A 21,734-nucleotide genomic window follows, 5' to 3' on the forward strand; every position below is an offset into this window, starting at 1 on the left:
TTGTAAGAAAGAGGATCTGATTCCATATTAATGTGTATGGATATAGAACGGGAGGTGAGACAATCTCCTGTAGGTGGGATGTGGAGGGGGCACAACGTAGGTGGGATGTGGAGGGGGCACAATATTTGTCCACACGGTCTATATATAGACTGCTAGTTATATCAAGGACACGGATGGGAGTAAAAATAGCTTTATTTCCTGGTAATGCGGCATATTGAGAGGTTTCGTGCCGCGCAGCTGCTGTCCTACTTGGTTTAACAACAAAATATATTCTGTTTAGGCCCCGAGACCTGAGCTACAAACCAGCGACTCATTCATCACCCGGATTGCAGCGTCTTTCCGTCTCGTGGAAGAAATCATCACTATCTCCCACGTGTTTTATAAAAAAAAAAAAAATATTTAAATGTAAAAAAAAAGAAGAAGAAGAAGAAGAAGAAGAAGAAGATCTCATCCCCGGCGTCCGTTGACGAGACTTTATCCAAATCCATCTTCAAGACGGTTTTGAGGCTTTTTTATGCTTGAGGAACAGGCTGTACAAGACTCGCAGGGTGGATTTTATATCTCCGTTCACAATCTCTGGGGAACGGGAAGAAAAGGGAAAAATAAAACTGGATTAAAAATAGCTTTATAATTCAGGGTAAAATGTCAGCAGACGCCGGGATGATAACTTATCTTATTAGTCCAGACTCTATTCTTTGGGTTGATTGTGTACATTGTTATAGGAGATCTTCCGAAAATTTTATAGACTTCTTATCAACTTTTCATATGTTGTTTATTTTATTTTTTTTCTTTGTTCTTTTAAACAATTAACAATAAAAATGATATACATTTTACAACAAAACGTGTATATATATATATATATATATATATATATATATACGCTGTAGTGCCCGGGCGTTGCCCGGGATAGTAACTGTCTCTCTCCCAGTGTCTGTCTGTCTCTCTCCCAGTGTCTGTCTGTCTCTCTCCCAGTGTCTGTCTGTCTCTCTCCCAGTGTCTCTGTCTGTCTCTCTCCCAGTGTCTGTCTGTCTCTCTCCCAGTGTCTCTGTCTGTCTCTCTCCCAGTGTCTCTGTCTGTCTCTCTCCCAGTGTCTGTCTGTCTCTCTCCCAGTGTCTGTCTGTCTCTCTCCCAGTGTCTGTCTGTCTCTCCCAGTGTCTGTCTGTCGGTTTCTCTCCCAGTGTCTGTCTGTCTCTCTCCCAGTGTCTCTGTCTGTCTCTCCCAGTGTCTGTCTGTCTCTCCCAGTGTCTCTGTCTGTCTCTCCCAGTGTCTCTGTCTGTCTCTCCCAGTGTCTCTGTCTGTCTCTCCCAGTGTCTCTGTCTGTCTCTCCCAGTGTCTGTCTGTCTCTCTCCCAGTGTCTCTGTCTGACTGTCTCTCTCTGTCTGTCTCTCTCCCAGTGTCTCTGTCTGTCTCTCTCCCAGTGTCTCTGTCTGTCTGTTTCTCTCCCAGTGTCTCTCTCTGTCTGTCTCTCTCCCAGTGTCTCTGTCTGTTTCTCTCCCAGTGTCTGTCTGTGTCTCTCCCAGTGGCTGTCTGTCTGTCTCTCACCCAGTGTTTCGTTCTGTCTCTCTCCCAGTAACTGTCTGTCTTTCTCTCTCCCAGTGTCCCTGTCTGTCTCTCCCAGTAACTGTCTGTCTGTCTCTCTCCCAGTGTGTGTCTGTCTGTCTGTCTCTGTCTGACTCTCTCCCAGTGTCTGTCTGTCTGTCCCTCTATGTCTCTGTATGTCTTTGTGTGTCTGTCACTCTGTTTGTCTCTGTCTCTCTGTGTGTGTGTGTGTGTGTGTGTCTGTCTCCGTCTCTCTGTCCATCTTCTGTGTGTCTGTTTCTCTGTCTGTCTCTTTCCCTGTCTGTCTCTCTGTCTGTCTCTTTCCCTGTCTGTCTCTTTGACTGTCTGTCTCTCTCTGTCTCTTTCCCTGTCTGTCTGTCTCTGTTTGTCTCTTTCTGTCTCTCTCTATCCGTCTTCCCACCGATATCTTATTACCTCACACATAAGCTTCTTATACTAACAATTTATTTTGTTCCTATAGCAACCAATCACACCTGCTATTAATGACCTGCTATTAATGATATACACACACACACACATATGTGGCACCCCAGGGTTGCCACAGTAACAACACAAAGGGTTAACTCCCCACACACAACACCAAGACCTCCTGGCCAGAAGGGGGAGACCAAGCTGCTTCCCTGTATATTCTGGTGGGGGGAGGAAATGGTCAGAAGTAGTTTCAGTTTGGAAGTTCAGCGCAGAGCACTGAGGAGAAAGGATCTGTAGGTTGGAAGCTGGCTTTAGCTCACCTCAGGATCCACTGACCAATTCCAGGCCTAGCTGAGGGTCTGAGGAAAGGAGAAAGAGTACACAGAGGAACATTCCTGGGAGACAGAGCATTGCTGAGTTCATCCCAGTGGAGCACACAGAACGGATGCTGGATCCGAGACTGCAGGTTACATACTGCACAGTTACCACCAGAAAAGTGAAGATTCCAGATCTTTCACCTGTACCACAGACACAAGCAACATAGGAGAGTTCAGGAACATACTAGGAAGGACTCGAGTTGCCTGTCAGGTCGGTACCTAGGAGCAGAGCAGAAGCAGAGCCGGCTGCATAGTTCACACATCAGCAGGGCCACAGACACACAGTGCAGGCAAGGAAGCCAAAACGGCCCGGCTGGGTGGGAGAAACCCTGAACCCCTCACAGACTCCGTGGACAGTACTCTGCTGAATACCATCATCAGTAAAGGACAAAGAAACTGCAAAACCGTGAGTCTGCCTGTTTATTGTGCTCGTGTCCTGCACTCCCCCCATAGACTTACACACTGCCCCGGGGAAAAGGCTCTACCCGTGGGGAGCCGTCCCATCTCAAGCTGCCTTCCATCACCCCGGAGGTTCTGCAGCAGCGGTGGTCATCTCTGATCACATTCCACGGGTGGCGTCACGAACACAACCCCCCTTTTTATTGTGGAACCAGGGAGCACAGACCGGGTCACGACACCGTGATCCCCTTTCCAGAAGCGACCCCTTGGCCCGGTTCTGGGTATCCCCTTAACCCCTGGCGACACAACTTTGGCGTCACGAACAGGATGCGGACTGGACCCGGCTGCAACCCGGGTGACGTGTGCCTGTAAAGACTTATTGCATCGCATAAAAGACTTGCACTGTGAATTGTTGCAACAAAGAACGGACTTTAAACTTTGCAAAGATACCTGGAAAAATCCAAAAACATCATTGGTAAAATTTTCCAGGCGCCATCTTTAATCACGCCATTACCTGCTATGCGCGGGAAAACATCGCGCCTAAACTAAGACTCCACCCACGGCTTGCAGAGGAGGTGCGCTCGGTGCTGCGACCCGAACGAAAACGCAGAAAAGTGTCCCAGGCTTGCTGTCAAGAAGACTGGTGAAATTAACTAAGGGGGCGCAAAGATGTCGCAGCAGGGAGACGCTGTTGTACCCGGCGGTGCAGCGGCACCTATCATGCCGTTCCTGATGCCGTACACCCCGGGTGCAGTGTGGCTGCCGCAGTACTCAGGTGAGCCCAACACACTTAATGACTTTATCGGAAAGCTAAAAATCTACTACAGCATGTACCCCCTGACAGAAGCTCAGCGTGTTGGTATGCTTATGGGACAGTTAACTGGCAATGCCCAGCGGGAGGCTACATCCTGGCCAGACGATGCAAAGGACACTGTAGAGCATATAATAGCTGGACTAAAAGCAGCTTTTGAATCCACTGTTGGCAGCCGGGCTAAAATGAGGTTCTTTGGATGCAAGCAAAAACCTAGAGAGAGCGCAAGAGACTTTGCCTTAAACTTGCAGGAGGCGCTCAGAGCACTTAAATTAGCAGAACCTGCCTTAGCCCCTGGAGCAGATAAGCTGCTGATAGACCAATTCCTGGATGGACTCTCATCCCCTTCCCACCGGGGACAACTGAGCATGATGGTGATCCAGGATCCAGGACTAACATTTGCCCAGCTAAAGGATAGAGCCATCCGCCTCCAGCAGGTGGAGGAGCCGCAGGATATAGACTCTGTTCAACACCTTACAGTGGCACCCCAGCAGCCAGTAGTTCCAGTGACATCGGCCATGTCAGCCGCTGCTGCTAACCACCTGGAGCCGATCACTAATGAGGCTCTACATCAAAAGCTTGAAGCCCTTACAGACACTGTTGCTTCCATGGCTAGAATCGTCCAGGAGCTGCGTGGATCCAAGTCTGCACCCAAGATTGAGCTGGCGACCAGCAAGGAGGATGTCCCGTGGATGAGGCCTAGGAGATACCAAGCGACGAGAGGACGACCCAGCGACCGCTACCAGCCGGATGGACAGCCCATTTGCCGCCGTTGCAAGGAACCAGGTCACTTTGCCCGTGAATGTGCTTTAAATGGGGATCCCCTGGGGAGGCGGGCCGCTCCTCAGGAATGAACTCTCAAGGTCCCTCACCCTGGCACGACAAGTATGTGGGAGGACGTCCAGTCATCCCCATCGTGCTGGATGGCATTCCGCTCAACGCCTTGCTGGACACTGGTTCCCAAATATCATCAATTCCGCATGTCCTTTATAAGAGGTACTGGGCTGATTCAGACATTAGCAGTGGTCCATCTAATGTTGCATTGAATATATGGGCTAGCAATGGTGAATTAGTACCACAGGTTGGTTTCAGAGAAATGACCATTAAGATTGGGAGAGTAGAATTGCAGAATCAGGGTATTATCATTGTTGATGTTGACCGACGAGAACGTGAACCAACTATGCTGCTAGGAATGAATGTAATTGAAAATTGTTTTGCAGAGGTAATTACTGTCTTGCAGCAGATCGTCGAGACTGCCAAACCTGGGCAACAGAGACTCCTGCAGAAGGAAATTAAAGCCTTGATGCTGAAGCAGCAGGTAGAAATGTCAGGAGGTGAAATTGGCAGTGCAAGGGTAAGTGACCCAATACCTATTGTAATTCCTCCCAAAACAGAAATGCTGGTCTGGTGTAGAGCCGCAATAGGCATCAGAGGGCGAGACTATCAGGCCCTGGTAGAACCTGTGTACTCAGACAGTAGGCCCACTGTATTGACGGCCAGAGGAATAGTTGAGGTACACAGGGGGAGAGTGCCAATACGCCTTCTAAATTGTGGGGAAGATGAGGTCACCCTACCTAAGTATGCTACCATGGCTAAGCTATATACGGTTGATAACAACGCCATCACCACCGTTGAGCCCTTGAAGCCGTCAAATCAGGCGGAGGACAATGGCTCAGAGGGAAAGCTGGAGGATTGGTGCCAAAAGCTACATGTAGGCACCGATTCTACACCCTCCCATCAAAAGCATGGAGTATACAGGGTAGTGAAAGAATATGAACAAATATTCAGCAAACACCCATTAGACTTTGGGCAGATCAAAGGGGTAGAGCACACTATACCCACTGGTAACCATCCACCAATAAAGGAGAGGTATAGACCAGTACCACCGGCTCACTACCAATGCGCCAAAGACATGCTCAAAGAAATGAAAGAAGCAGGGGTAATAAGAGACAGTTGTAGCCCCTGGGCAGCCCCACTAGTGCTAGTTAAGAAAAAAGATGGGACCATGAGGATGTGTGTAGACTACAGACGGATCAACCGCATTACACACAAGGATGCATACCCATTACCTAGGATAGAAGAGTCATTGGCTGCATTAAAATCCGCTACTTACTTTTCCACCCTAGATCTCACTAGTGGGTATTGGCAAGTTCCTGTGGCAGAGGCTGATAAGGAGAAGACAGCATTCACCACGCCGATGGGCCTCTGTGAGTTCAATTGTATGCCGTTTGGACTCTGCAACGCACCTGGAACGTTCCAGCGACTGATGGAGTGCTGCCTAGGACATAAGAACTTTGAAACTGTCCTCCTGTACCTGGATGACGTCATAGTCTACTCCAAGACCTATGAACAGCATCTACAAGACCTGGCAGAAGTGTTTGAAGCCTTATCCGGATACGGCATGAAAATCAAGCCATCCAAGTGTCACCTTCTAAAGCCAAGGGTACAGTACCTGGGACATGTCGTGAGCTCAGAAGGGGTAGCACCAGATCCTGAAAAAGTTACCGTGATCAGAGATTGGCCGAGACCCACCAGTGTGAAAGAGGTGAGGCAATTCCTGGGACTGGTGGGCTACTATAGAAGATTTATAAAAGGGTTCACGAAGCTAGCAGCTCCCCTTCAAGACATCCTGGTAGGACAGTCAAAGAAGTCTGCAGCCCGAAATCCTCCTTTCCAGTGGAGTGATGAGAGAGAAGAGTCCTTTAAGAAGTTGAAGTGGGCACTGACAGGAGAAGAGATCCTGGCATATCCAGATTACCATCAACCCTTCATTTTGTACACGGATGCCAGCAACGTAGGACTGGGAGCAGTATTGTCTCAAAAGCAGGAAGGCAAGGAGAAAGTTATTGCCTTTGCAAGCAGGAAGCTCCGGCCTACAGAAAGAAACCCAGAGAATTACAGCTCCTTCAAGTTAGAACTACTGGCAGTAGTTTGGGCTGTAACAGAGCGTTTCAAACACTACCTGGCAGCTGCAGAATTTACCATCTTTACTGACAACAATCCGTTGACCCACCTGGACTCTGCAAAACTAGGTGCGCTGGAACAGCGATGGATAGCCCGACTGTCAAACTACAACTTTGTCATCAAGTACAGGGCAGGCCACAAGAATGGGAATGCAGATGCCTTATCTCGGATGCCACACTCGGGGGACGTGGAAGAGGAACCGGAGGGACTGGAAGAAATTGAGTTGCCGGCCTTTCACCGTCCTAAGGTGGGACAGTATCAACCGAGTGTCTACCAAAAACAACAGCAGGCAACTCTCAACCCATTAGCACACCACGGATGGGCTGACACACAAGACAGCGATCCAGCTGTGAAGCTAGTGAAAGAACTGCTTACACAACAAGGTGCATACCCTAATCAGAATGCCCCAGCTGAGACACAACATCTCTGGAAAGAGAGAGGTAAATTGTTCCTCTACCAAGGGAAGCTCTGTAGAAGGCACACCAATCCAAAAACACATGAGTTGGTCTGGCAGATCATCGTGCCCAAGAGAGACGTCAAGATGGTTCTGGAAGCTTACCACGACGGTGCTGGTCATTTTGGTTGGAAAAAGTTGGAGGTGCTCTTAAGAGAAAGATTCTACTGGGTTGGCATGAGAAAATCAATTGAAGATTGGTGTAGAAAATGCGGACCGTGCAACCTCAGAAGAAAGGATCAACAGAACCAGAGAGCTCCACTCCAGTCCATAGTAACCAAGCAACCACTCGAGCTAGTCGCATTAGACCACGTCAAGTTGTCACCAAGCCGGTACGGCTATGTTTATGCCTTAACCATCGTGGACCATTACTCACGCTTCTTAGTGGTGGTACCCGTGAAAGACCTTACAGCTAGAACAGCAGCTAAAGCATTCCAGACGTACTTTTGCAGACCCCATGGTTACCCAGAACAAGTCCTTGCAGATCAAGGTCCAGCTTTCGAATCACAGATCTTCCAAGAATTCTGCAACATGTATGGCTGTAAAAAGATCCGCACAACAGCATACCATCCCCAAACAAATGGCTTATGCGAGAAGATGAACCATATTGTGATTGACCTGTTGAAGACCTTACCAGAGTCAGAAAGAAATCAATGGCCAGAGAAATTGCCAGACTTGGTGGACTTGTACAATCATGTCCCGGTGAGTTCTACAAACTGCACCCCCGCTTACCTCATGCGTGCAAGGCCCGGTAAACTGCCAATTGATTTAGATATGGGAATTCTGAAGCCAGATGCGGAAGTTCAAGAATCCAATTGGGATACCCTACGTCAGCAACAGTATCGCCAAGTACAAGAGTGCATAGAGAAAAGTCTCCAACAAGCTAGGGGAAGACAGGAGAGAACCTTCAACCAGCATGCTCTAGCAACCCCATTGCAACCTGGTGACCAAGTTCTCAAGAGGAAACGACGCACAAACAAATTGGATAATCAGTGGGAAACCACCCCATATACAGTCTTACCATCCAGTATGGATAATCCCAAAGTGTGTCTCATCAGTAAGGATGAAGGAAGGACATCAGCTGTCGTGTCAAGAGATCAACTCAAACCGTGTCCTGAAACCCTGAAGACACCAGAAGTCACCTTACCCATACAGGTACAACCTGTCAAGAAGGAAGAAGATGTATTCCATACAGTCTTAGGAGATTTCCCAAAAACATGGCCAAATTACTATGGAGCAGTAGTAGTCCCAATGATCGCCTTCCCTCAAGTGGCGGAACCACAATCAGAACCCATACCACAAGAAGTCTCAAGACAAGAAGAACTGGAAGTTGAAACCGTAGAGGAAGAACAGATTCCTGGTCCCAGTGAGCTTGCCAGTCCTACAGTCAGCCCCCCATCCTCACAAGTACCAGAAACACCAAATAGGTACACTTCCACTCACACCATTATGCTAAGTACACCCAGTACACCAGCAGTACGCAGGTCACAGCGTAGTACTCAGGGTCAGATACCAGCAAGATATAAAGACTAATGTGGAATTGCATATACTATGTACATATGTTATAATGTTTATATGAAAAACCGTAACAGTTTAGTGTACAGAAAAGGTGAGAGAAGAGTGGTGTAAGGTGGCAGCACGGAGAGTTACAACTTGATCACATGTTGGTGGCCCGAGGGCCGTGAGGCCTACTGCACTTATGACCAGAGTAGAGACACCTTTAAGAAGTGTTTGTTGATTGAAATGTTTATTCAATTGCAACGTTAAGACCAAAAGCCCAGTACCTACAGAGACTATACTGTATGAACACTTATATATTTTTGAACATTTTGGACTCTTTTTGAGCTTTAAGGTTTTTGTATTTTTTCCTTTTGAGACTCTGTATTTATATATACACTTGTTGTTCATAACTTGTTTGTTTGTTTCACAGTCCCGGAGTACTGTTCTTCACTAAGGGGGAATGTGGCACCCCAGGGTTGCCACAGTAACAACACAAAGGGTTAACTCCCCACACACAACACCAAGACCTCCTGGCCAGAAGGGGGAGACCAAGCTGCTTCCCTGTACATTCTGCTGGGGGGGAGGAAATGGTCAGAAGTAGTTTCAGTTTGGAAGTTCAGCGCAGAGCACTGAGGAGAAAGGATCTGTAGGTTGGAAGCTGGCTTTAGCTCACCTCAGGATCCACTGACCAATTCCAGGCCTAGCTGAGGGTCTGAGGAAAGGAGAAAGCGTACACAGAGGAACATTCCTGGGAGACAGAGCATTGCTGAGTTCATCCCAGTGGAGCACACAGAACGGATGCTGGATCCGAGACTGCAGGTTACATACTGCACAGTTACCACCAGAGAAGTGAAGATTCCAGATCTTTCACCTGTACCACAGACACAAGCAACATAGGAGAGTTCAGGAACATACTAGGAAGGACTCGAGTTGCCTGTCAGGTCGGTACCTAGGAGCAGAGCAGAAGCAGAGCCGGCTGCATAGTTCACACATCAGCAGGGCCACAGACACACAGTGCAGGCAAGGAAGCCAAAACGGCCCGGCTGGGTGGGAGAAACCCTGAACCCCTCACAGACTCCGTGGACAGTACTCTGCTGAATACCATCATCAGTAAAGGACAAAGAAACTGCAAAACCGTGAGTCTGCCTGTTTATTGTGCTCGTGTCCTGCACTCCCCCCATAGACTTACACACTGCCCCGGGGAAAAGGCTCTACCCGTGGGGAGCCGTCCCATCTCAAGCTGCCTTCCATCACCCCGGAGGTTCTGCAGCAGCGGTGGTCATCTCTGATCACATTCCACGGGTGGCGTCACGAACACAACCCCCCTTTTTATTGTGGAACCAGGGAGCACAGACCGGGTCACGACACCGTGATCCCCTTTCCAGAAGCGACCCCTTGGCCCGGTTCTGGGTATCCCCTTAACCCCTGGCGACACACATACATACACTCAGCTTTATATCTAATATATAAAGCTGAATGTGTGTGTGTGTGTGTCCGGGATTGGCATCTGCACCGTCGCAGCTACAGCCACAAAATTTTGCACACTCACGAGTCTGGACCCCGAGAGCTTCATAGGCTATGTTGTGAGGCAAAATTTTAACCCCGCGCGTTCCAATTTACCAATCAATTTTGCCCCTATTTACATAATAGGGAAAAAGTGAAACGAAAAGTGTATCCGCACCGTCGCATTTACAATCACGAAATTTTGCACAGACACCTCAGGTGACCCAGGGAACGTCGTAGACTATGTTTTGACAGGAAAATTAAACCCCGCCCTTTACAGTTACTTTCCAAAAAACATGCCTCCATTAAAGTAAATGGAGCCTGGAACTACAGGTTATTAGTAGGAGCTGTGATTGGTTGCTATAGGAACAAAAGACATTCATAGTATAAGAAGCTTATATGTGAGGTAATAAGATGTCGGTGGGGAGACGGATAGAGAGAGAGACAGACAGAGAGACAGACAGAGAGACAGAGAGACAGACAGAGAGACAGACAGAAACAGACAGGGAAAGAGACAGAAAGATAGAGACAGACAGGGAAAGAGACAGACAGAGACAAAACGGGGAAAGAGACTGACCTGGAAAGAGACTGACCTGGAAAGAGACTGACCTGGAAAGAGACAGACCTGGAAAGAGACAGACCTGGAAAGAGACAGACCTGGAAAGAGACAGACCTGGAAAGAGACAGACCTGGAAAGTGGCCGACAGAGACAGACAGACAGGGAAAAAGAGAGACAGGAAAAGACACAGACAAAGAGACAGACCTAGAAAGAGACAGACCTAGAAAGAGACAGACCTAGAAAGAGACAGACCTAGAAAGAGACAGACCTAGAAAGAGACAGACCTAGAAAGAGACAGATGGGGAAAGAAACAGAGAGATAGAGACAGACAAAAAAAGAGACAGACAGAGACAGGCAGACGGGGAAAGAGACAAACGGGGAAAGAGACAGACCTGGAAAGAGACAGACAGAGCACATTACTTGGCCAATTTAGTTGAATCTGTGTGGAATATCTGTGGTGTTGAAATATATGTTGTGAAATGCTTCTATTAGCTTAGTTTTTGCCTTTTAATAATTACATTTCTATTTGTTTTGTGGTTTTTGTGTGCAGAATAATTTTTTTGTTAATATATTCTATTTTGTTAACAACAGTTATTAACCCGAGCGAAGGCGGGGAGTACAGCTAGTATTAGATATATATGCCATTACTAGAGGTGAGTGAATCCATTTGATGTGATTCTAATTCTTGTCGAAAATATAAAAATTCACTAAATCCAGCAAATTTGAACAATTTTCGATTCATTTTGAACAAATTACCTACAATGGCCATGTCACAATGTAATTGTAGGAAAAGATGGATAGGGGGAATAATGTTCCTCACGCTAGGGGTCTCTAGGCTATCCCTAAACTCAGGGTTACCCCTAATGGTGGAGATGCCTGAGTCCTGTGCCTGGCTAAGCTCAGAACTGATCTGATTCTGTCGTGGGCGGGGAGGACGCCGCCGCTGCTGCGCTCACTAACGCTCGGGTCCGGCGCTGCTGCTGCTGCTCGGTGGCTCGAGCGGTGGGCCGGATCCGGGGACTCGAGCGGCGCTCCTCGCCCGTGAGTGAAAGGGGTGGTTGGTTTTGGGGGATTTAGTCCATGACGCCATCCATGGGTTGTCGTGAAGATAGGCACCACCGCTGCTGGTGACGGGGATCCCGGGAGCGATGGTAGGGAGCAGCTGGGATGTTGTTTTCCCCCTCCGTGGGTAGGGTCGGTGGTCCCGGGGCCCGGTGGTGTGACGGGGAGGCAGGGTAGGTGAGGTGCAGGGTTGCAGGGACAGCGCGGCGCGGTGCCGGATGGCACGGGTGTACTCACTCAGTAAGAGATGCACAAAGTCCTCGGTAAACCAAACGGCTGGATGGCGGGTCCCGCAGCTGGCTGCAGTGTCTCTCCCCGGACAGGTGATGGTGGCTGTCTTTCCCTGCACCTTTGTGTACTTGTTTGACTATGGTGGATCCCCAACAGTAGTCCACTCCCCGGTGTATCGATGCCGAAGGAGCCCGTTTGCCCGCAGGCGCTGGCCCTTGGGTCTCTAGCCTTAAGCGGTAGCTGTATACCTTCACGGTGTGGGCAGTTGCCTTCTGTCGAGTTTTTGGCTGTTAGGAAACCCCTGGGGTTCCTGTCACACTCGGATTTGATTGTTGACGGCTACTCCAAGCCTAGTCGGGGTCCGATGGCCCTGCCTGTGTGTGCTGGCTTCACTTCGCTCCCCGGTCGGTACCGGCGGGCCAACGCCCGACCCCGGTCCTACGGTTCCGCGTCGATTCACCACTCCTACAGACGGCCACCACCGTCTGCCAACCTTGTTGTCAGTGCCTGGGCCCCAAACCCAGACACTCTCCACTTCACTCCTCTCACTTCAACCTCCTCAACTCAACTCTGACTGTCACTTTTCCCACCTCCAGGCCTGTGAACTCCTCGGTGGGTGGGGCCAACCGCCAGGCTCCGCCCCACCTGGAGTGGACATCAGACCCTGGAGGGAGGCAACAAGGGTTTTGTGTTTGGCTAATGTTGCTGTCTAGTGGGGGTGGGGGTGTTTGTGTGTTACCTGTGACGACCTGGCTAGTCCAGGGCGCCACAATTCCCCTCTTCCACTAGGCGAGGAAGGGGCAGGAGAGATGTAAACATAGATAAAGAAAGACATGGTGTCACACTGTACTAAGGGAGACGCTGAAGCTACAAGCAGTGTAGCTTCAGAGTGTAGTTAGCAGGCAAACCACCAGAGGTCAGTAGAGTAGTCAGTAAACCAGGTAAGATGCAGGATGTCTTGTCAATAGCACAGGGATAATCGAATCGTGGTCAGGTGATAGCCGAGGGTCGGAAGCCGGGATGTCATGTATACAGCAGAGGGAGAGACAGAGCCGAAGTTAGGAACGAGGATACAGGTCAGATGACAGGAAGTCCAAGTACAAACAAGGGAGGAGGACAAACAGGTCAGGACCGGGATAAGATAGACAGGGAAGGCTACACAGTAGACAGGAGCAGGTAGTCAGGGACCGAGGCAGCCGGACGAACGGAGGAGAGTACAGGTCAGAACAAGGTAGCCGGGAGGCAGGACAGATCAGGTAACTCACCAGAGCCAGTAACACACACTGCAGAGCATAAACTATCACTGAACCGGAGGTGAAGCAATATAATGTCCTGAAAACCGGAGTGAGGCAGGGAGGCGTTAACCCCTGACATGACCAGGCCGGAGATGGGTGAAATAATCAAACCACAGCGGCCGATACAGACCTGGATCATGACACAGGGGAAAACAAAAGCTCTGACACACTGCAAACACACAGAAACTAACAATGAGAAACTCAGGAGAAAAGCAAGAGCAGGAAGGTAGCGACAAAAATACAACAAGAGTTAACTCCACAACTGCACACAGCAACAAGTACTACTGACACCAGTTAGTCTGTATCACAACCTCACCAGACCAGCTAGGATAAGCTATAGCTAACAAGTGTCCAGCCAGCATCTATAGGAAGGAAGCAGATGTGATTGGCTCCCCCACAGCATGTGATCAAAGATGACTCACAAGCAGACCAGCAGAGATTAACTCTTGCTAGCCCGCCTATGACCTACCAATCTGTTGTAGCCTGCGCTGATTACAGACATCAGAAGTGTCATAGTGTCGGAATCGGTAGTATAAACAGATCTCGATGCCGCCATGACAGTTGGCGATGTGTGTAAAAACCACCGTGTGACAGGCCACTGTAGAAGATCATATCAGCCAGATAAGGATTACATGACCTCAGGCAAGGCTGGGTGGGCTACCACATAACAGCTTGCAGGTATTGCAGAACCAAATAATCGGAGCCAGTATACAAGCAGAGGCAGGGAATGCAGCAGCCGTATTATGGTGAATATGGATAGTGAAAGCCAGAGAGATAGGGAGAGAAAGTAATAAAAAAATCGGACAGATAGTGTATGACAAGGAGCAGTGAAGAACAGTTACCATCTGTTTGTCAATATCTTGATATATTGAGGTCATTTCGACAGTACTAAGGGGTTTGTAAGGGGTCGGATACTGTCCTAGGAAAACTCCGAGGGTACATTTTTCATGGCAATTGGAGGCTTTGCAGTATTTTCAATCCACGGTGAAATATTTTGCCATGAATCAAATGTTTTTGGAAAAAAATAAATTTAAATTCCAAAAATGTTCTATTCTCAAATACCATACATGCATTACTAATTGAGGTGCTGACCTGCTGGATCAACAGTGGTCTGTAAGGTTCCTTCATCTACCAGGAGGTCCAGGGCAAGTGAGATGTTGTGAAGCTGTGGAATCAAATACATCTATAAAATATACAATCCCTGAGGAAAACAACATCACAGAACTATATAATATATACATGAGACATAAACCAAAACCCATAGTGTGTGCAAATTAGTAGTGGTTCTCTAGATCTGTAGCCAAGGTGTAGAAGACCTATGGGTGTGCAATCTATATAGAGGGAGCATCACCTGTCTAATGCTTATGGGGGCAACACCAGGCGTTAAGTCTAAATCCATGATGTGTGGACCCCAGTGATTAGTCCAATATAGTGAGAAGAATCTGAGCCCCATCAGTCTAGTGTGTATTCTCCTAAACCAGGGATGTCAAACTCAAAAACATAGAGGGCCCTCCATACAGAATAATGGGCCCCACATAGCCCTCCATACAGAATAATGGGCCCCACATAATCCTCCATACAGAATAATGACCCCACATAGTCCTCCATACAGAATAATGGGCCCCACATAGCCCTCCATACAGAATAATGGGCCCCACATAGCCCTCCATATAGAATAATGGGCCCCACATAGTCCTTCATACAGAATAATGGGCCCCACATAGCCCTCCATACAGAATAATGGGCCCCACATAGCCCTCCATATAGAATAATGGGCCCCACATAGTCCTCCATACAGAATAATGGGCCCCACATAGCCCTCCATACAGAATAATGGGCCCCACATAGCCCTCCATATAGAATAATGGGCCCCACATAGCCCTCCATACAGAATAATGGGCCCCACATAGCCCTCCATACAGAATAATGGGCCCCACATAGCCCTCCATACAGAATAATGGGCCCCACATAGCCCTCCATATAGAATAATGGGCCCCACATAGCCCTCCATACAGAATAATGGGCCCCACATAGCCCTCCATATAGAATAATGGGCCCCACATAGCCTTCCATACAGAATAATGGGCCCCACATAACCCTCCATACAGAATAATGGGCCCCACATAGTCCTCCATACAGAATAATGGGCCCCACATAGCCCTCCATACAGAATAATGGGCCCCACATAGCCCTCCATATAGAATAATGGGCCCCATATAGTCATCTATACAGAATAATGGGCCCCACATAATCCTCCATACAGAATAATGACCCCACATAGTCCTCCATACAGAATAATGGGCCCCACATAGTCCCCCATACAGAATAACGGGCCCCACATAGCCCCCCATACAGAATAACGGGCCCCACATAGTCCCCCATACAGAATGGGCCCCACATAGTCCTCCATACAGAATAATGGGCCCCACATTGCCCTCTATACAGAATAATGGCCCCACATAGACCTCCATACAGAATAATGGGCCCCACATAGCTCTCCATACAGAATAATGGGCCCCACATGGTCCTCCATACAGAATAATGGGCCCCACATGGCCCTCCATAGAGAATAATGGGCCCCACATAGCTCTCCATACAGAATAATGGGCCCCACATAGCCCTCCATACAGAATAATGGGCCCCACATAGCCCTCCATACAGAATAATGGGCCCCACATAGCCCTCCATACAGAATAATGGGCCCCACATAGCCCTCCATACAGAATAATGGGCCCCACATAGCCCTCCATACAGAATAATGGGCCCCACATAGCCTTCCATACAGAATAATGGGCCCCACATAGTCCTCCATACAGAATAATGGACCCCACATAGCCCTCCATATAGAATAATGGGCCCCATATAGTCCTCTATACAGAATAATGGGCCCCACATAATCCTCCATACAGAATAATGACCCCACATAGTCCTCCATACAGAATAATGGGCCCCACATAGTCCTCCAGACAGAATAATGGGCCCCACATAGCCCCCCATACAGAATAATGGGCCCCACATAGTCCCCCATACAGAATGGGCCCCACATAGTCCTCCATACAGAATAATGGGCCCCACATAGCCCTCCATACAGAATAATGGCCCCACATAGACCTCCATACAGAATAATGGGCCCCACATAGCTCTCCATACAGAATAATGGGCCCCACATAGTCCTCCATACAGAATAATGGTGTCCACATAGTCCTCCATACAGAATAATGGCCCCACATAGTCCTCCATACAGAATAATGGGGTCCACATAGCCCTCCATACAGAATAATGGGCTCCACATAGTCCTCCATACAGAATAATGGCCCCACATAGTCCTCCATACAGAATAATGGGGTCCACATAGCCCTCCATACAGAATAATGGGCTCCACATAGTCCTCCATACAGAATAATGGCCCCACATAGTCCTCCATACAGAATAATGGGCCCCACATAGTCCTCCATACAGAATAATGGGCCCCACATAGTCTTCCATACAGAATAATGGGCCCCACATAGTCCTCCATACAGAATAATGGGCCCCACATAGTCCTCCATACAGAATAATGGACCCCACATAGTCCTCCATACAAAATAATGGCTCCACATAGTCCTCCATACAGAATAATGACCCCACAAAGCCCTCCAAAGAGAATAATGGCCCCACATAGCCCTCCATACAGAATAATGGGCCCCACATAGTCCTCCATACAGAATAATGGGCCCCACATAGTCCTCCATACAGAATAATGGCTCCACATAGTCCTCCATACAGAATAATGGGCCCCACATAGTCCTCCATACAGAATAATGGGCCCCACATAGCCCTCCATACAGAATAATGGGCCCCACATAGCCCTCTATACAGAATAAGGGGCCCCACATAGTCCTCCATACAGAATAATGATCCCAAATAGCCCTCCATACAGAATAATGGGCCCACATAGCCCTCCATACAGAATAATGGGCCCACATAGTCCTCCATACAGAATAATGGGCCCCACATAGCTCTCCATACAGAATAATGGCCCCACATAGCCCTCCATACAGAATAATGGGTCCTACATGGCCCTCCATACAGAATAATGGGCTCCACATAGCTCTCCATACAGAATAATGGCCCCACATAGCCCTCCATACAGAATAATGGGCCCCACATAGCCCTCCATACAGAATAATGGGCCCCACATAGCTCTCCATACAGAATAATGGCCCCACATAGCCCTCCATACAGAATAATGGGCCCCACATAGCTCTCCATACAGAATAATGGCCCCACATAGCCCTCCATACAGAATAATGGGCTCCACATAGTCCTCCATACAAAATAATGGCCCCACATAGTCCTCCATACAGAATAATGGGGTCCACATAGCCCTCCATACAGAATAATGGGCTCCACATTGTCCTCCATACAGAATAATGGCCCCACATAGTCCTCCATACAGAATAATGGGCCCCACATAGTCTTCCATACAGAATAATGGGCCCCACATAGTCCTCCATACAGAATAATGGGCCCCACATAGTCCTCCATACAGAATAATGGACCCCACATAGTCCTCCATACAAAATAATGGCTCCACATAGTCCTCCATACAGAATAATGGGCCCCACATAGCTCTCCATACAGAATAATGGGCCCCACATAGCCCTCCATACAGAATAATGACCCCACAAAGCCCTCCAAAGAGAATAATGGCCCCACATAGCCCTCCATACAGAATAATGGGCCCCACATAGTCCTCCATACAGAATAATGGGCCCCACATAGTCCTCCATACAGAATAATGGCTCCACATAGTCCTCCATACAGAATAATGGGCCCCACATAGTCCTCCATACAGAATAATGGGCCCCACATAGTCCTCCATACAGAATAATGATCCCACATAGCCCTCCATACAGAATAATGGGCCCACATAGCCCTCCATACAGAATAATGGGCCCACATAGTCCTCCATACAGAATAATGGGCCCCACATAGTCCTCCATACAGAATAATGGCTCCACATAGTCCTCCATACAGAATAATGATCCCACATAGCCCTCCATAGAGAATAATGGCCCCACATAGCCCTCCATACAGAATAATGGGTCCTACATGGCCCTCCATACAGAATAATGGGCTCCACATAGCCCTCCATACAGAATAATGGGCCCCACATAGCTCTCCATACAGAATAATGGCCCCACATAGCCCTCCATACAGAATAATGGGCCCCACATAGCCCTCCATACAGAATAATGGGCCCCACATAGCTCTCCATACAGAATAATGGCCCCACATAGCCCTCCATACAGAATAATGGGCCCCACATAGCTCTCCATACAGAATAATGGCCCCACATAGCCCTCCATACAGAATAATGGGCTCCACATAGCCCTCCATACAGAATAATGGGCCCCACATAGTCCTCCATACAGAATAATGGCCCCACATAGTCCTCCATACAGAATAATGGGGTCCACATAGCCCTCCATACAGAATAATGGGCTCCACATAGTCCTCCATACAGAATAATGGCCCCACATAGTCCTCCATACAGAATAATGGGGTCCACATAGCCCTCCATACAGAATAATGGGCTCCACATAGTCCTCCATACAGAATAATGGCCCCACATAGTCCTCCATACAGAATAATGGCTCCACATAGTCTTCCATACAGAATAATGGGCCCCACATAGCCCTCCATACAGAATAATGGGCCCCACATAGTCCTCCATACAGAATAATGGGCCCCACATAGTCTTCCATACAGTATAATGGGCCCACATAATCCTCCATACAGAATAATGTGCCCCACATAGCCCTCCATACAGAATAATGGGCCCCACATAGCCCTCCATACAGAATAATGGACCCCACATAGTCCTCCATACAGAATAATGGGCCCCACATAGGCCTCCATACAGAATAATGGGCCCCACATAGCCCTCCACACAGAATAATGGGCCCCACATAGCCCTCCATACAGAATAATGGGCCCTACATACAGAATAATGGGCCCTACATAGTCCTCCATACAGAATAAGGGGCCCCACATAGCCCTCCATACAGAATAATGGCTCCACATAGTCCTCCATACAGAATAATGGCCCCACATAGTCCTCCATACAGAATAATGGGCCCCAGATAGTCCTCCATACAGAATAATGGGCCCCACATAGCCCTCCATACAGAATAATGGGCCCCAGATAGTCCTCCATACAGAATAATGGGCCCCACATAGCCCTCCATACAGAATAATGGGCCCCACATAGCCCTCCATACAGAATAATGGGCCCCACATAGTCCTCCATACAGAATAATGGGTTCCACATAGCCCTCCATACAGAATAATAGGCCCCACATAGTCCTCCATACAGAATAAGGGGCCCCACATAGTCCTCCATAGAGAATAATGGGCCCCAGATACTCCTCCATACAGAATAATGGACCCCACATAGTCCTCCATACAGAATAATGGGCCCCACATAGCCCTCCTTACAGAATAATGGGCCCACATAGCCCTCCATACAGAATAATGGGCCCCACATAGCCGTCCATACAGAATAATGACCCCACATAGTCCTCCATACAGAATAATGGGCCCCACATAGCCCTCCATACAGAATAATAGGCCCCACATAACCCTCCATACAGAATAATGGGCCCCTCATAGCCCTCCATACAGAATAATGGGCCGCACATAGCCCTCCATACAGAATAATGGGCCCCACATAGCCCTCCATACAGAATAATGGGCACCACATAGCCCTCCATACAGAATAATGGGCCCCACATAGCCCTCCATACAGAATAATGGGCCCCACATAGCCCTCCATACAGAATAATGGGCCCCACATAGCCCTCCATACAGAATAATGGGCCCCACATAGCCCTCCATACAGAATAATGGGCACCACATAGCCCTCCATACAGAATAATGGGCCCCACATAGCCCTCCATACAGAATAATGGGCACCACATAGCCCTCCATACAGAATAATGGGCCTCACATAGCCCTCCATACAGAATAATGACCCCACATAGCCCTCCATACAGAATAATGGCCCCACATAGCCCTCCATACAGAATAATGGGCCCCACATAGCCCTCCATACAGAATAATGGGCCCCACATAGCCTTCCATACAGAATAATGGGCCCCACATAGCCCTCCATACAGAATAATGGGCACCACATAGCCCTCCATACAGAATAATGGGCCCCACATAGCCCTCCATACAGAATAATGACCCCACATAGCCCTCCATACAGAATAATGGGCCCCACATAGCCCTCCATACAGAATAATGACCCCACATAGCCCTCCATACAGAATAATGGCCCCACATAGCCCTCCATACAGAATAATGGGCCCCACATAGCCCTCCATACAGAATAATGACCCCACGTAGCCCTCCATACAGAATAATGGCCCCACATATTCCTCCATACAGAATAATGGGCCCCACATAGCCCTCTATACAGAATAATGGACTCCACATAGCCCTCCATACAGAATAATGGCCCCACATAGCCCTCCATACAGAATAATGGCCCCAAATAGCCCTCCATACAGAATAATGGCCCCACATAGTCCTCCATACAGAATAATGGGCCCCACCTAGCCCTCTATACAGAATAATGGGCCCCACATAGTCCTCCATACAGAATAATGGGCCCCACCTAGCCCTCTATACAGAATAATGGACCCCACATAGCCCTCCATACAGAATAATGGCCCCACATAGCCCTCCATACAGAATAATGGGCCCCACATAGCCCTCCATACAGAATAATGGGCCCCACATAGCACGACGTCTTCCTCTATAGCCGGCCCACAGTGGCTGGCAGCTTTCATTGGCGTCCATGCTATTGTACCGCCCTGAGAGGGGCCCGGCCGCTTCTTTGCTGCTCGGGTCGAGCCGCTCGAGGTCCGGGCTCGAGTTGTCCGTGGCACGAGCGCCTCCGGACCGGGGGCCACATCGCTCTGTTAAGGTGGAAGGCAGTAGCGTGGTGGTGATGGTGTGGGACGAGGCGCGCAGCCGGGGAGGGCCGCGTTGTTGTCTAACGGGTCGTGACGTCACCCACGGGTCGTGGTGACGGGATGCACCACCGCTGCGGCTGGAGTGAGGGTGGGCTCATCCGGGATCGGTGTTGCGGCCGGAGCTTAGATGTTAGCCCCTGGGTAGGGGCGGTGTGTCCCAGGGCCCGGTGGTGGGGGACCGCTGGTGACGGTGTTGTTGTCGGGGTTCAGGGTGCCGTGCCGCGGTGTAGTGTCGCGCCCGGATGGCACTGGTGTACTCACGATTCACACTCAGAGTCACTGGTAAACCAAAGTTTGGATGTGGTCGGTTCCCGCGCCCGGTTGCAGGTGTCCCCTGTGGGGTTGATGGTGGCTTCTTTCCCTTGCACCTCTTGTGTCTTTTTCGGCTCCCCTGCCTGGACAGTGGTAGCCCACTCCCCGGCATTGAGCTGCCGGAGGAGCCCTCGGTTGCCCGCAGGCGCTGGCCCGTCGGGTGTTTGGCCCTTGGCGGTGGCACTCACCCGGTATCGTTGGGCTTTTGCCTTCTTTCGGGACTTTGGGTGTGGATGAACCCGTGAGGTCCAGCCAGCAATCAGTCAATT

At 49.1% G+C, this 21,734-nt stretch overlaps 1 protein-coding gene across 2 annotated transcripts in view; it reads right to left on the reverse strand.

The window, feature by feature from the left end:
- Positions 1–202: 202 nt before the first annotated feature.
- The window catches only part of PARVG (parvin gamma), an 88,229-nt gene continuing 66,697 nt past the window's right edge, over positions 203–21,734 (reverse strand). The window contains exons 12-13 of one of the 2 annotated variants that reach the window (XM_075342148.1): positions 14,219–14,291; positions 203–576 (exon numbers count right to left, since the gene is read on the reverse strand). In XM_075342148.1, coding sequence (XP_075198263.1) covers positions 491–576; positions 14,219–14,291 — 159 coding nt within the window. In that variant the 3' untranslated portion in view covers positions 203–490. The remainder of the gene's footprint in view (positions 577–14,218; positions 14,292–21,734) is intronic. The other variant, XM_075342149.1, reaches the window with a different exon arrangement.

Source organism: Anomaloglossus baeobatrachus, chromosome 4 (genome assembly GCF_048569485.1).
Source record: "Anomaloglossus baeobatrachus isolate aAnoBae1 chromosome 4, aAnoBae1.hap1, whole genome shotgun sequence".
In the NCBI taxonomy this organism is placed as follows: Eukaryota; Metazoa; Chordata; class Amphibia; order Anura; family Aromobatidae; genus Anomaloglossus; species Anomaloglossus baeobatrachus.